Raw genomic sequence first — 14,834 nt, forward strand, 5'->3', positions numbered from 1 at the left:
TTCCATTTAAAACGCCATTTGTTACGCCGTAAGTTTTGATTATCAGTTGGCAATCTACCTTGCTCTTCTCAGTGATCTAACGATTTCTCTCTTGTGGATAGATACTGGAGACCGCCCCTACATGTGTGTCCTTTGCAAGGACACCTTCTCGCGCAGTGATATCTTGAAGCGTCACTTCCAAAAATGCTCTCTGCGAAGGGGAAACCCGACTGGAGTTAGCCACCTATCGCATCCACATGCGCATTTGAAAAGAGCTCAAGCAGCGGGCGTTGTTCCAAAGCCCGTTCAGGGTGATGTTAGTAGTTCCTTTTCGACTTCTAATGGCATTGTCGGTACGACGTTTGGGGAAACTCCTGTGAATGGGGTTGCCGTGGCTCCAACCCAGCAACCCAGATTCGCCGAACATCACCATCTTGGCTATCAGATGCCCCCGGCGAATGGAATGAACCGTGGTCCAGTTGACCATGCCTTCACTCCTAACCAGGTGCATCCGAGAAGCCCTTGGATGGCTGAACCCAAACACAATCATTTGCTCATGCAGCCGGGAACTGACACAGTTGGCCAGTTGAACCATGTCGGTCTTCCACCGATCGATCCGACAAAACCTCCTACTACCCTCCCTGACAACAGCAAACGACCAGGACCAAACGCTAATGGTAATAATAATGCCACCGGCAATGCCAGTGACATCGACTGGTCGACCATGCTCCAGCCCGGTGCGCATGAAGGTTACATGAACCCGGTCTTCCCTTCCACCATGGCGCCAGTCTCCGATGCCATGCGAGCGCAGATGGATAACGACCGCAAGTTCTACCCTGCCGCGACAAGCGGGACCCAGGAGAGCAGCGGTCTGAATGGGCTCTATCTCGCCTCGACCAGCCTTGGCGGCGATGGTACGTCAGGCCCTTCCCACCCCGCTTTGAAAGTTTAACAAGTCGCAGAGACAAATTCGCTGCAAAAAAAAAAAAAAAAAGAAGAAGAAAAAAATTAAGAATTTGAAATAGCGAATCAGCTCGTTGACTTTTTTCTTTGCTTTCGTCTGGAATACAGGAACCGTTCAAACGGCGCGACAATAAATGTGCACAACTCGAGGAATGGTTTAAACTGGTCAGATACGTGGATTTTTCTTTCGTCGGACAACTTGTGCGGGTTGTGAATGATTGGTCCAATTTCGGCGGTACCCTGTGTCTTCTCGGCGGATTTTTACGTGGTTACAAAAATATCAAGCGTGGTTGGAGATTTTAACGCTATGGCTTACCGGAGATTCTACTTATTCCCGCAAGTCCTTATCCTGAGAAATCCACCTTCGGCCCTACGACACTCGTTCCTTGCCAACAGCACGCCAAAGATCCCGACCGCACCCGAAATATGCTCCAATTCATTGGTGGTCTGTACTTCAGTTCTCCCCGAAACAGTTACTGTCGTCCCACTACTACTTTTCCGATCGATTTGCAACGGCTTCTATTTTCATATTTTCATCCAGTCGAACGTGCGCAGGGCGCGAATCGACTGCTTTTCTCAAAAGGCAATCAGACACCGGCATTTATAGACTCGGAGCATATTTCATGTGTGGGTGCATCTCGTTCCAAGCTTTTTTTTACCCCATTTTCTCTATACATATGTTTTCTACTGGGCAGGGTGGCTTTTTCTCCATTTACTGGGCTCCTCAGGCACTCATTTTCCGCCTCGAAATAGACTACCTTCTGCGTTTTGTGTCGCACTGGTTTATTCATTTTTATTTTCCGAATGGCAAAAAGATTTTCGACTTTGTTTCTGCTCCAATTTTCTCCTTGTCGTGTGAGACGTCTCTTCAGTCTTCACCGCCTTATGGCAGATCATATTATGCCTTGTCACGGCCGCCTTAACCAGCATATTTTTATCCCTTTTCCTTGCCGTTTTCCGTGCTCTCTTTTTGCTTCTGGCATACCTATAATCCTATTTCGCCTTGTCGTTTACGGGGGTGGATGTCTTAGAGTTGCATATACCAACCCCCAACCTTTACGTTCGAGGAAGGGGAAAAGAAGATAATCTCAAATCTCCGTTCTCCCTGCGCCTTCACTTACTGTATTCCTGCATACGGTTTCACATTCCAATTGGCTACTCTTCTCCTTGATCTCTAAAAGGCGGTGAGCATATCGTTTACGGCTGTGTTTTCTTATTAGTCGACAAAATCGGGGGCCGGCGGCAAAAAGTGCAATGATTCTGCGGTAACTCCAAAAGGGAAAATGGGAAAAGCATCGAGCGATGCTCGAAATTCGAATATTTCGAGGCAAAACAAGAACATACCCAGTCAGAGGGCCAAAAGGAAGCGAGCTGATTACAAAATGAGCAAAAAGGGCTTCAATAAAATCGAGGCACGGTGGAAGAGAAGAGGGTAGCGTGTTTGTTATCTGCTGTACATTCTTGAGTTCCATTTTGTATCGTACGATCCGCCTTGTCGTGGGTCAGCTCTTTTTAATCTGTCGGCTCTTGTGTTTCTGGTTTCTATGCTTTCTCCAGCTTTGGTTCTCGTGCTTTTTGCGGTTTCGAAATGAGTACCCCATTCTGTTTCTTGTTTTAACAAAAAACCAATTTCACCCTTTTTCCTATTGAAGATAGACTCGTGAACAGCTACAATGATTGAAGAGATGAAAAAGAGAGACACCATTTGTGATTGTAGGCGGTGACGAAGCAATGCAGTTACCTTGTAGTCAATTAAAGACCCTCTGGATTATTAAATAGATGAACAGATAACAGTCGACTTGTTCTCCTCGACCTTCTCTATGCGAAGTTGATATCACGTGAAGGAGTCGATGCCAAGCCGCCATGTGCCAATCAGGACGTCCGGAAATGATTGCGCGAGTCTTGAAGCATTGAACAGCAACCCACAGGCTCAATTGGTTTTTCACAGAACGGATCGACTGTTCAACAGACACAATGGTATGTAGCTTGTATCGTTTTGCTATGGGTCTACATTCCTAGGAATGACGAGGGGGTGCTAATTTGAATTGTGTTCTCTCTTTCATTAGGCTCAGAGAACGTCCGGATCTTCTGCCTTTGGCACCTATCGATCGCCGTATGCGCCGAGGTGAGATGCCGGTTTTTCCCCCCTGCGTGTTTTCTTTCCCACTATGCTGTTTGGGATTTTTAATATTCTTGGGCTTGGCTGGTGACGGAAGAGGAGGGAATTGCGGCATGGAAGTGGGTTGTGACTACTTGGGATCTTGGGGAAAGATGTTGGATAGGACAATGCTTCCCTCCCGGAGGGAAGATTTTGACACCGGGCTGTTTTTTCCCGATTGCTTCGGCGCTCTGGGCTGGGTGATCCAAGTGGTCGTCTCATCGTGCTGCATTCAGAAAACCGAGGGAGTCTGGCTAACTGCTGGTCTTTTTTCGCATCTAGATACTCTACCGCCCTCCATTTCAATGGGATGACATTGGCCCAGGCCACTAAGTAGTAAGTCGTCTCTCTCCCTCGCCCGCAAACTCCCGCCGCAAGCCACTCCAGCCGCCAGCAACGACAACAAAAAAAAAAGGATGCAAGTATTGGATGTGCTAACTCCGCCGCCCTCCTCGCAACCAAAACGAAACAGCGGCACCATCGCTTCTGGATTTGGCATCGCCACTGGCATCTTCGCGCTGTTCTTCTTTGGCGATGTCCCGCGCGTCCGTCAAGATATCCTGATGAAGATTCCCGTCATCGGCAGTTATTGGGAGAAACATATCGATCCTGAGGATAACGTGAGTTTTCCCGATTGGCTCTGCACTCTTCTGCAATTGCAGCGAGCGCTGATGATTCGATGATATGAACAGCCCTTTTAAACGTCCTTTCGAGTTTGGTGATCGGGGCGGATCGTAGATATGGGCGCTGGGCTGGGCTGAGAGAGAAGGGTGCTGCAGATGTACGATGGCTTTGATAGGCCTTCTAGAGAGACTAGAGAACGGCTATTACCTTTTTTTTTTGTATAGAATAGAGAATCCACGACATCCCCTTTTTCTTTCAATGTTGACCGCAGTTGGTTTTGCGTAGGCTGTAAAATTCATGTTTGGTAGAGTTATCATATCTGGTGGGGACCAAGAGCATCAATTCCAATAGGCTTTTGCACTGAATTGGCAAAATGAACTACCGTAAAAGCAAGTTGCAGTGTGTCGCAATATAGGAATGTTTGTGTCGTCCAAAAACTCATTGAGAGGACACTTGATCAGGGTTGGTCAATGGAACCGGCTGCTAATTAACCAACGGCTTCAGGCTGCAAGACACTTCACCCACCTGACCTACTCCATATAGAAGCACAACATCTTTACAAGACCTTGAGCAAAAGACATGAATTCAAAATTGTCCTAATTGTGAGAATCCATCCCTCTTCTACAAACAGGTTGACTAACACTTCCAGTAGTGCCTCGCCGCGCCCCAGCGGTCTTTCTGGAAGACGACGGTGGGCTCTTTGGTGAAATTGCAACACCATCTTGGCCCAGCTGGTGTGTCCGATTTCCAGAGAATGGCAGCGACGGCAGCTTCGGCGAGTTCCATCCAACAGCGAGTCTGGCAGGGCCGGATTCCGCTACAAATCGTCCTGTCGCCATCAGAATGCAGGACGTATGATCAATCTGATCCATATATCGTATGCAAAACCTCTTTTTTTGTTGGTGCATTAGGGGGGGGGGAGGTGCTTTTGAAAAAAAAAAAGAAACATGCATTGGTTTACTCATTTTGCACTCCTTGATCCCAGATATCAGTTCCGCGACTGTCATATCTTCCCTTTATGCTACCCAGGATCTTGCGGTTTTTTGCTTCGTCGCTTATCGACCCGGACGTGCGGCCACATGACGGCTGGTTCTCCTTTGAAGGCGTCCCGCTGAAATGGCACTATCCGGTTGGGCTGCTGTATGATTTGTACGCAGGCGCGGAGCCGGTTACGTCCAAGTCTCCGTCGACACCCGGGCCGGAGCATGAAAGCGGGCGGCAGACGACGCATGGCGAGGAGAGCGACGAGCATCCTGGGCTACCGTGGAGGCTGACGGTGCATTTTCACGACTGGCCGGAGCAAGATCTCATCCGGCTCGACGCAGAGGGCAAAGTCCTCCACGACGCCTTCATAAACAGCGTCAAGGAGGCCGATTGCCTGCGAAACGGAACCGCAAAACGCATCATGGCGTTATCCAAGGAAGACTCGTCGGGGTTATGGAAAAGTGTCGAAGAGCGTATGCCTTTCCCCCCCGTCCCCAGTCCCCTTTCTCCAGCGGGCAAATGTAACTAACACCAGTCGGCCCTCTCACCCCGAAAATCCTCTAGATAACCTCCCTCTCTACCACCGCATCCACAACACCACCCTCCTCCCCTCCCCGCCTACCCCCCTCCGCAACATCCCAATACGCATCTTCCTCCCTGCGCCCCCAGACTCTCCCTCCCCTGCTCTAAAGGTCATCCAATCGCCCATCCCACCGCTGACCCAGCCCTCCACCGCGTCTCCCGCATCCAGCATCAGCAGCGCCGCCCGAACTACGCAATCCCAGACGCAGACCGTCGGCACGGCGCTGAACGCTTTGCTGCCCAGTTTATTTCCGAGTAAGCGGACGCCGGTGCTGGCGAGGCCCGTGCTTCATGGCGCGGTGGTGCCGATGAGCGCGCCGGTGGAGGAGTTGGTGAGGTGTGCTGGGTATGCGGACGGCTGGTTGGGAGTCGTGATATCGATGGTGGGGTAGTGGAGGGAGGTTTCCGTATCTAAAACGCTCTGGAGGAATCTTTAGACAAATTCTTGAGCTATAGGAATGCTCCTTGACTATTAAGCGAAGGTTCCAAGCTTATACCTTCCACTTTGATTTGATGTTGATACTCAGGACTGGAATTGCTTTCATTTTCATTAAAACTACACTATTATTTTTAAATGGTTAACTGGACGATACAGTGCAAGCAAGAAACATGAGTAAAAGCAATGTCACACCCGAGTTCGCAAAGCAAGAGCCGAACCTCCCCGCCTAATAAGAATGGATGAGCAGCGCACACTGGGCCATGTTGCTCGTCACCAGTCAGACAGCGTTCCTGAACTTGTGCTGCTGACTCTTGATCATGTCTGCTGCCTTTTCAGCAATCGCATAAACAGTCCACCCGATGTTCCCAGAGATATGCAACGGAATGATACTCGCATCCACCACACGAAGATTCTCAGTGCCATAAACAATCAAATCTGGATCAACCACACCACCATCCTCTCTTGGCATCATCGCACACGTACCAATCGGGTGCACGAAACTTTCGCACGTCTCGCGAGAGTGTTCATCAAAGTCTCGCTCTGTCAACATTGGATCACATGGAATGATTACGTCCTTGACAGCACTGGTGACAGCACCAGTGGCAAGAAAATCAAGAGACATTCGCGTCGCTGCTCTCAACAGCCTCAAATCTAGTGGATGTTCGAGGTATTTCGGGTTGATAGAGGGGTAGGTCTGCGGATTGTCACTTTCAATATGGACCGAACCTCGTGAGAAAGGCGTCGACACCGAAGTCAGAATTCCTACACAGTTTTCCGTGTCTTCCGAGGACGGTTCCAGGAGCAGATTCGAGGGATAGTTGGGAACGATCAAATACTGGAAGCACGGGGCTTTAGGATTGCGGATGCGTCTGATAGTGAGATCGTATTGTTTGCGCAGTAACGGGGTTCTGCGGATGGCGTCGAGGTCTATTTCAGATGGTGCCGACACACGACCCATGGAAGCCTGTCCGTAAGCGACATACGACATCAGATTGGACATGGAAGACAAGATTCCGTTTTGAGATGGATTGCGGTTCTCGACCGCAGTTCCTTCGACTTCAAGCTGCTCCAGTCGTTCATTCAGTAAGCTTTCCTCGCCGGGCATTTCCACAAGGTTATAGCTATAACTGTGGTCCTGAAGGTTTTCTCCCACTCGAGATATGTTGACGAGTGTCTCGATGCCAAACCCGTCAAGGATATACTTTGAACCTATGCCTGATCGTTCGAGGATTCCAGGAGACATCACCGTCCCGCAGCAGATGATTATCTCCATTCCAGCTTCACACTTATAAGTTTTGTTGAAATGCATAAATTCAACTGTGGTGGCAATCAACTTGCTCCCTTCCTTTTTGGTGAATTTCACGGATGAAATCAAGATAGTCGGCAAAAAATGCAAGTTCTCTCTATGCATACTTGGACGGTAATAAACTGCCATAGAATTGAATTGAGCACTTGCGGGTAAGTTGGCAGGCGATTCTTTAACCTGGATTCCCTGTCGGTGCTTTAGGCCAGCGTTACACTCGGATATGCCGAGTTCAGCCCAGGCATGATGCCAAACGGTTTTGTATCTGGTTCCGTTGCGGACGGTAGTACCTTCAACCGGTTCTGCGGCCACATTTTCGTTTGGCTCGTGAGCGTTTTGAGAGTCGTTATCGCCACACATAACAGACTGAAGAGCTTCTACTTTTGAAAAGTAAGGAAGCAGGCCTTCCCAGCCCCAACCTGGATTGCCTAGAATTTCCCAGTCGTCATACTCGGCTTTGAAACCCCTGGAGAGTATTTCGTGGTTGGTGACGCTTGAACCCCCAGCAACCTTGCCGCTGGGCCAGTCATAGACATTGTGATCGGCATAACGCTGTGAGTGATGCTTTTCAGTATGTCTCCCAAATCATAGGGGCAGAAGTTGACGAACCTGAGGCTCAGTTTGAAATCCCCAGTCGCGGGCAGGATCTTCAGGGCTAGTTGAGAAGTTCAACAACAACTCCCCAGTGGGAGCATTATCAGGCTCTAGCTCCCCTGCTTCCAGGACTCCGACGGTAATAGAAGGATCTTCGGAGAGTCTTGCAGCTAGCACAAGGCCGGCGGTCCCACCACCAAGGATGAGATAGTCAAACCTCTTGCTACAGAACTCCTCGATCATCTTCGCATCAGACGCCATGATCTCAGGGAGTTCTCCGTCAAGTTATCTGCAGACAAATGGATGGGGCTTAATATGAAGAAGGGTCACGGTAGCAACAAGGTACAAGAGAGATGAGGTCGAAAGAGGATATCTGTCCAGAAGAGCAAGATAGTTATAGATTGTTTCTGTTGTGGTCGTTCTTTCGATATCGAGAACCACAAACCACATTCAGGCCAGTTCACACACCCAGGCCAATTCGCTCTTGCCAGGAAGTAGGCCAGAGGGAACGCACTTGGTGATGAAGATGGAGGAATGAAGTGAACGTGTCCTGAGAAGGGCTGAATGACAGATTGGGTAAACAGTTGCAATCACGTGCAGCTGAGGGGAGTCATGAAAGAGGCATTCACCAAACATCTTTTGAAATGTTTTGCTTCACCAATACTGAACTCTCAAGCTAGTTTTATTGAAATCCATCCCTTTGAACACTGCCGCTATTCTAATGGCGCAGCCTCGTATAGATCTAGACGCCAAAAGATGCAAGCAAATGGACGTCTGGATATTTCTTGCAGATATCAAGGAGTGCCTCTTAACGTCTTATCGGCTCGGTCTGAGTGGCATGCACTATTTTCAGCAGATCAATTGGACAAACATCAGAGGCTGCCGCATATCCTCGACGAGGTGCGCACTGCCCTGCATTTAAACAAGCATGATACACACAATCGCCTATGCCAAAACAATGTCCCAGCTCAGGCGAAACCGGGCTGCGAATACGTCCGAACCAGAACCCAGAAACCAGGTCAGCAGGGGCCTGAGCTGTCAAGTGGTGGAATAGCGTATGCAGCCAGACAGCCTCCATGGGAGATAGATCGCTGGGCTTGACTAGACCGTTGGCCTGTGGCATTGAGTTTACGGAGGCAGATCAATCCAATTCTTCGTCCTGATAGAGATCGTGGTCCACAAGCATCACTAATGCATATGCATCTAGCGGCAAACACCAATGGCTGTGTCGATAATATCGTCAGGATTGAGTTGGCGTTTGAAAACGCCGTCTGGACATTCTCGAGACCTTATTCTGACCGCCTCGGGCCCCGCCCTTAAACCGATAAAACCATGTCTTGGAGACGTTTCTTTGCACCCGGCCCAGAGGCTGACGATATTCCCGCGTTGGTTCAACTTCCAACGTTTAATGGGTAGGGCATAATAAAAGGCCACCAAGTAATCAAGCACGCCTTCGACTCGAACCGCAGGAATGCATCGGCTTTCCCTTGTTTGTGGCACTGTCCTTGCTTGTGGCACTGTCCAGATTTGCGCACCAAAGACCACGCTCCGTTTTCAAGGATATAGCCATGTAAATGGTGCGTCTTCGGGGAGTTACTCCGTTGCGACTTGCCAGACGTACTCGTGTATGCTTTGAGGCATGGTCCGACAAGAGAAGCCGAATGGCGGAGAGAGGACAGACCGAAGTTGACGATAACCATGACAGGCGGCAGCTAAGACGGCAACATCCTTCAACCGCACATAACAAAGATCTCGCTTCCTGGGCTGTTGAAGCTAACCCAAGGACTCATCAATACCGCACTGCTTCCTTTTCACAGGATATCAGTTCCTTTTGCTTCTCAGAAGGTTGGATGCAAGTCGATGCACTTCTTACGTCAGCAAAAACCCAGAATTGGTTTTACCGAGATCGGCCAAGCTAGTTATGGCCCGATAGTATGGATATTTCCTTTTGGAGGCGGCTGTATGGAACTCGAAACCCATTCCTGATGGTGAAAAACGTAACTATCAAGTATACTGCGCATATGCCTCATGACATGATGCCTCTTCTCTGGGCGGTGGTCCTTGCAGGATTCGCCATGGAAAATTAAACCAGGTGGAGCAGGCCGATAATAGCGGGGGATTCCAGAACCTTACTACTCTTGGGGCGGTCTTTCCACTTGGGCCAGTATTCACTGTGATTCATACGGGTGCAGATTCAAGTTCCATTTGGGAGCGCCTTCGAGAGTCCAAATTCTGCGCTTTCTCTGTGTACTTGATGCTCTCACGACCAGCATGCCGAAGCTTATCTGCGTCGTCGGAGTTACTGGCAACCAGGGCGGATCTGTCGCCGAACGGTTCTCCAAGGACCCGGATTACCGGGTTCGCGGGCTTACCCGCAACCCCGACTCGCCTGTCGCCCAAAAGCTCGCCGCTCGGGGCATCGAAATCGTCAAAGCGGACCTTGATGATGTGAACACGCTGATCCCTGCGTTTGCGGGCGCAAATGTCATATTCAGCGTCACAAATTATTGGGAGCCGTTCTTCCGACCCGACTGTCGCCAACGGGCTGCGGAAAGTTCGATTTCCTGCCGAAAGTACGCTTACGATGTCGAGTATCAGCAAGGGAAGAACATTGCAGATGCCGCTGCGGCGACGGTCGACACTTTGGATGAGAATGGATTCCTCGTCTCGACGTTGAGCCATGCAGGAAAGTGTAGCCAGGGCAAATTCGACGAGCTGTATCATTTCGATTCAAAGGCGGATATTTTCCCCGGCTATGTGAATGAAAAGTACCCAAACTTGGCGAAGAAGATGTCGTGTGTTCAGACGGGGTTTTTCAACTCTAGTTATAAGCTGGTTCCCGAAGCGTATTTCCAAAAGGTGCCAGACTTTCAATGATTTCCCGTTATTTTGGGTATAACGCATCTCTTCAACTCAAACAAGTGACTGACCAAGATTCTGTATTTAGATGCCCGACGGGACTTTCAAAATGTGCTTCCCTACCACTCCTGACGCAAAGATACCTCACCTCGCTGTCAATGAAGATCTCGGGAATTTCGTTTATGCTGTTTCCAAAATGCCTGCCGGCAGGGCCTACATGGCCGCTGGATCAATCTGCAGTTGGAGCGAGTATATGCGCATTTGGAGCCAGGTTACTGGTCTCAAATCAAGTTATGAGCAAGTTACCATTGAACAAATCATTAAATCCACGCCCGATAAGGAATTCGGGAGAGAAGTCGGGGATATGTTTGCATATTCATCCGATCCGGGATACGATGGCGGTGACGACTCACTATTGAAGGCGGAGGACCTACGAGCCGTGAGTATATCATGACTTGCTTTGAGCTGCATTTGCTCAATTAGATGCAATTAACTAACCCTCGCGTTTGTTCAAGGCTGGCATTGACTGCCCGATGACGACCCTGGAGCAGTGGATGAGAAAAGAGGACTGGTCTCCGGTCCTTGCTGCGTAGAGATTCCATAATGACTAAAAGGGATGCCACGGACTGTCAACCTCCTGCTTAGATGGCAATGTATTGTTTATTTATTTATAAAGACAAGAACACATCCTTTGCAGCAAAGGGAGTGGAAAATATTCCAAGTGTACCCAGCGATGGCGGTCATCAAATGAGGGGAGCACAGGCCCTGCAGCCCATTATTAAGACCTGTCACATCGATCTCATTGTTCTATTAATAGATGTTTATAGCTAACGACACATCCCATATTGTGATCAATATCTTCTGGTGCTTTTATCTTGAGTGAATTTCCTGATGGTTTCCATCCCAACTTGAAAAGAATACTCCGTAATGGCGCAACAAACACCCAACTTGAACCAACCAACGCAATGTGGCACCTCATAACCTCGTATACCCATTACGAAAAGGCCCAAAGCGGAGAGACAACCATCCCCAGTCCTTGAAGCGATAGACTGACATCAAACGTTTTCTAGCCATGTTTAGGGCCGCCGTCCAGTGATGAACCGATAAACAGTGTACAGGTGCAGAGACTTGTCGTTGAACTCATTTCTCACCAACTCAAATGTTACTTTTGCCTGCTCCGTGGAATAGTTCAAGCCTCGGGTGAAAAAAGCCATTGAATGAGCCTCAACGGATTCGTTCATATGCAACCGTTCAAAACGGCCAAGCTCCTTGAGCTTTTTGTCGCGTGCCCACGGGCCGATGGGAACCTGAGGGCTCGGTTAACGACAAGGAAGAGAGGATGCTATAGCAGTTTGCTCACCTTGATCACCTTTTCTTGGACATCGAGAAATCCAGCTTCTTCCATCCACTTCTTCTGAAATTGGGCGACGTTCAGCGGCTTTCCAACCTTGTCGCTGACTTCGCTCAGCTTCGTTACCCAGTGGAGGGTATTTGGGGCCTTTTTCAATTCCGGATCATCGTCGCTAAAGATCCATGCATCATATTCTTGCACTTCCAGCCACCCTCCGGGTTTTAGGTTGTTGAACGCCTCACTGTACACTTTGGGCCAATCGTTCGTGCTTCCGCAGAGCGAACGCCAGTGGACGTAATCGAATTTCTTGTCTTCGCCAAACTCCCACGGCGCTTCAAAGTCGTCGACATAGAACTTTACGTTGGGGGGAACGAATCCGGGCTGGATGGGCGACAGATCGGTCCCAATGATCAGAGCACCGGGAAATTCGTCCGCAAATTCAATTGCCCAGATCCCTAAGGAGTACACATCTTAGCGCATGGATCTGTTGTGTCGCTATTTCCGGGTCGAGCTCAAGCAATGGATATTGTTCCAGACCTGATACTCACCAGTTCCTGTTCCAATATCCAAGACACGCTGGGGGGCCTTGATCGGTGCATTATATAGCGAACCGCCGAGATTAAGTCGATAGATGTGGTGCTGAAGGTCTAGCCGATCCTGCTCTGCCTCGTCGTTGGGAAGAAAGTACTCTCCAGCATGGTAAGCATGGTATCGACGACCGTTTTCGTATTGATAGTTTGTGATGGATGATCGCAATGACGTGCTGTCGCTCCCTGAAATTGACGATTCGTAGGCTGAGTCGTCGTCTACTTCGAGCTGTGGGAAGTGAAATTAGATTACTGATACCAAATCATGACACAACACACGAGCCCCCGTACATGGTTCTCTTCTCCTGGCCGCAGGTCCTCCGCTTGGATCTCTGGCGTACCTGCAGGTGACGGGTAGTTTTCCTCCGTCTTTCGATGAGCCCGCCATGTTGATACCAGGTCTTGCTGGGTGAATCGATGGGACAAGGATGAAAGATTTTCGAATCGGGGCACGCTGGGAGAGGGGGGCTTGATGATTTAAGTTGAGATGACAACCCCTCTACGCAAGGCTAATTTACAGCAAGACAGGGATCACAAGTGAATTGGACGGCTGATTAGCTTTCAGTCTCCAGAACCCTTCAAACCAGGGAACGCTAGATAATCCCTATCCGCCTCCACCTACGGAGAACGGAGCACATCGTTGAGCCCGTCTGCACTGACCCCCTCGCTTGCTCCAGACTTTGCCTTTCTTCTGAAGTCGATGTTCAAAGAGTGATGTGTTGAAGAAAGCTAAATTTGACCCTGGACCGAGACAGTGCAAACCCTTGAGTCTCGACCATTGCATTGAGAGGGGATAATCGAGCCTGAAGGAAACTAGATAGGCACATCCTGGTGGATGGCGTCCGCAGCCCAAACTCTGCCGCGGATGAGCGCAAGTGGGGTCCAATGGTAATGCTTCATAAGTCGGGTGCACTGGAGCGGCATGATCAGTGTGATTTCAAAGTGGCGCTGACGGAGAAAATGGACTGCGGGCCCCCGGGCTACCCGTTTCTTCAAGCCAGAATGAACCAGAACCAATCGCAATTCATACAGGATCGACTGAGTTATATGTGTGGTTGTATTCCTTTTTACTCTGTACTCTGTAGCTATTATTACCATCTTCATATAGAAAGCCGCTCGATATTCCTGCGCTCTGAGTCTCTGCACTGCGCCGGATACCGCCTTCGGGCCGATATTCCCCTTTGGGCTAGTCCCTCGGTGGTTTACTAAGCGCGGATGACTAATCCTGCCGGGGTGTGGGGTTGCAACTGCCAAGACATTCCGCACGATTAAACCCCTTCTAGAAGGTCTGCTGGCGCCCAAACAGGCCACAGTTGATTTCTTCGCTTCTGCATGGATTCAGGCTCTCATTGACCGTTGACTTCTTCAGCTCCGGTTGTCGCGTACCTTTCCTGTTTACACTCAAAACAGGGTGTCTAAGGCCATTGTCTGTATTGACTTTTGGGTGAAACTGTCAGGTTGATACCCTCAATCGTGCGCCATACGATTTCCCTTTGAAGCGTTGCAGTCCTGATCACTGATGATTCGATCGGACAGATACAGTTATACTCGTTATCCCGTGTCGCGCGTGACTATCGTCGAGAAGGCAATTCCCCATGGCATTCACAAACGGGTCGTTCGCGACCTTTCTGATCGTCTGTCGTACGTCAAGAGCTCCGATCTCCGCGTGTCCCAACAGCCCTATCCCCTAGATATCATCATGGCATTGAACATGTCGATTGGAATCCATACAAAAACTTTGAAGATCCGATCTAAAGGAACCAAAACTGATATTTCCCTCGCAGCAACCGCTTTCTTCCTCGGGATCATCTTCTCCCTGTTCCCTTACGACTACCCGCTCCTCTGGTCCCCATCGCCCACCCCAGCCTCCCACTATGACTACCTAGAGGCACACCTGAAATTCCTCCATGCCTCCCCGCCACTCATCCCCCGCATCCTCCACATCGTCATCGCCATCGGCCTCATCGGCCTCCTGATGAAGCTCTACCGCCCCTCCGAATCAAACATGCTCTTCGACGGTGCCAGTCTCGTGCTCTACATGTGCGGCGTCATCGTGTACATTGCCAACATCGTCAAGGGTCTTCGCATCGTCACCGCTGGCGATTATGGCGCGAAAGTGGCTGAGGAAGCGTCCGATCAGATTCTGGGGCAGGGGAGGACAGTTTGAAGGTGCTTTCAGCGAGTAATACGATTCTGGCCCTGGTGCTAGTTGGCGTGCTCGTGTTGCAGGCGGGGCAGTGGTTATGCGGAGAGAAAGGAGCGGGAAGAAGTGGAAGGTTTTCAGAAGCAGGATGCGAGTGCGAAAAAGGAAAAGGAGTCGCCCAAGGTTACAAGACAAGCTAGCGCGTCCCAAAAAGAAGCAGGGTTATTGTAATGCTTTGTTCCCTGAAGGGTTGGGTGAAAAATATAAC

General features: G+C 49.7%; 6 protein-coding genes across 6 annotated transcripts in view; 4 read left to right on the top strand and 2 right to left on the bottom strand.

Annotated features, from left to right (window-relative positions):
* UREG_02242 (RfeC protein) overlaps window positions 1-931 on the top strand; it is a gene marked incomplete at both ends in the record, with an annotated part of 1,664 nt that extends 733 nt beyond the window's left edge. Inside the window, one exon of the mRNA XM_002542680.1 lies at window positions 102-931. Within this exon, the coding sequence (XP_002542726.1) occupies window positions 102-931 (830 nt within the window). The remainder of the gene's footprint in view (window positions 1-101) is intronic.
* Window positions 932-4,742: 3,811 nt separating this feature from the next.
* UREG_02243 (uncharacterized protein) lies at window positions 4,743-5,272 on the top strand (the record flags this gene model as incomplete). The annotated part of the gene is made up of 2 exons (XM_002542681.1): window positions 4,743-5,181; window positions 5,244-5,272. The coding sequence occupies 2 exons, from the start codon at window positions 4,743-4,745 to the stop codon at window positions 5,270-5,272; spliced, it is 468 nt and encodes a 155-aa protein (XP_002542727.1).
* A 734-nt stretch (window positions 5,273-6,006) lies between these two features.
* Window positions 6,007-7,887, bottom strand: UREG_02244 (uncharacterized protein; the record flags this gene model as incomplete). The annotated part of the gene is made up of 2 exons (XM_002542682.1): window positions 6,007-7,584; window positions 7,642-7,887. 2 exons carry the CDS (start codon window positions 7,885-7,887, stop codon window positions 6,007-6,009), a joined length of 1,824 nt encoding a protein of 607 aa, XP_002542728.1.
* Window positions 7,888-9,897: 2,010 nt separating this feature from the next.
* Window positions 9,898-11,078, top strand: UREG_02245 (uncharacterized protein; the record flags this gene model as incomplete). The annotated part of the gene is made up of 3 exons (XM_002542683.1): window positions 9,898-10,485; window positions 10,574-10,924; window positions 11,001-11,078. The coding sequence occupies 3 exons, from the start codon at window positions 9,898-9,900 to the stop codon at window positions 11,076-11,078; spliced, it is 1,017 nt and encodes a 338-aa protein (XP_002542729.1).
* A 483-nt stretch (window positions 11,079-11,561) lies between these two features.
* UREG_02246 (uncharacterized protein) lies at window positions 11,562-12,811 on the bottom strand (the record flags this gene model as incomplete). Its single annotated transcript, XM_002542684.1, has 4 exons — window positions 11,562-11,792; window positions 11,846-12,291; window positions 12,385-12,645; window positions 12,703-12,811. 4 exons carry the CDS (start codon window positions 12,809-12,811, stop codon window positions 11,562-11,564), a joined length of 1,047 nt encoding a protein of 348 aa, XP_002542730.1.
* A 1,131-nt stretch (window positions 12,812-13,942) lies between these two features.
* Window positions 13,943-14,590, top strand: UREG_02247 (uncharacterized protein; the record flags this gene model as incomplete). The annotated part of the gene is made up of 1 exon (XM_002542685.1): window positions 13,943-14,590. The coding sequence occupies one exon, from the start codon at window positions 13,943-13,945 to the stop codon at window positions 14,588-14,590; it is 648 nt and encodes a 215-aa protein (XP_002542731.1).
* Window positions 14,591-14,834: the final 244 nt, after the last annotated feature.

Source organism: Uncinocarpus reesii, genomic scaffold (assembly GCF_000003515.1).
Source record: "Uncinocarpus reesii 1704 scaffold_1 genomic scaffold, whole genome shotgun sequence".
In the NCBI taxonomy this organism is placed as follows: domain Eukaryota; kingdom Fungi; phylum Ascomycota; class Eurotiomycetes; order Onygenales; family Onygenaceae; genus Uncinocarpus; species Uncinocarpus reesii.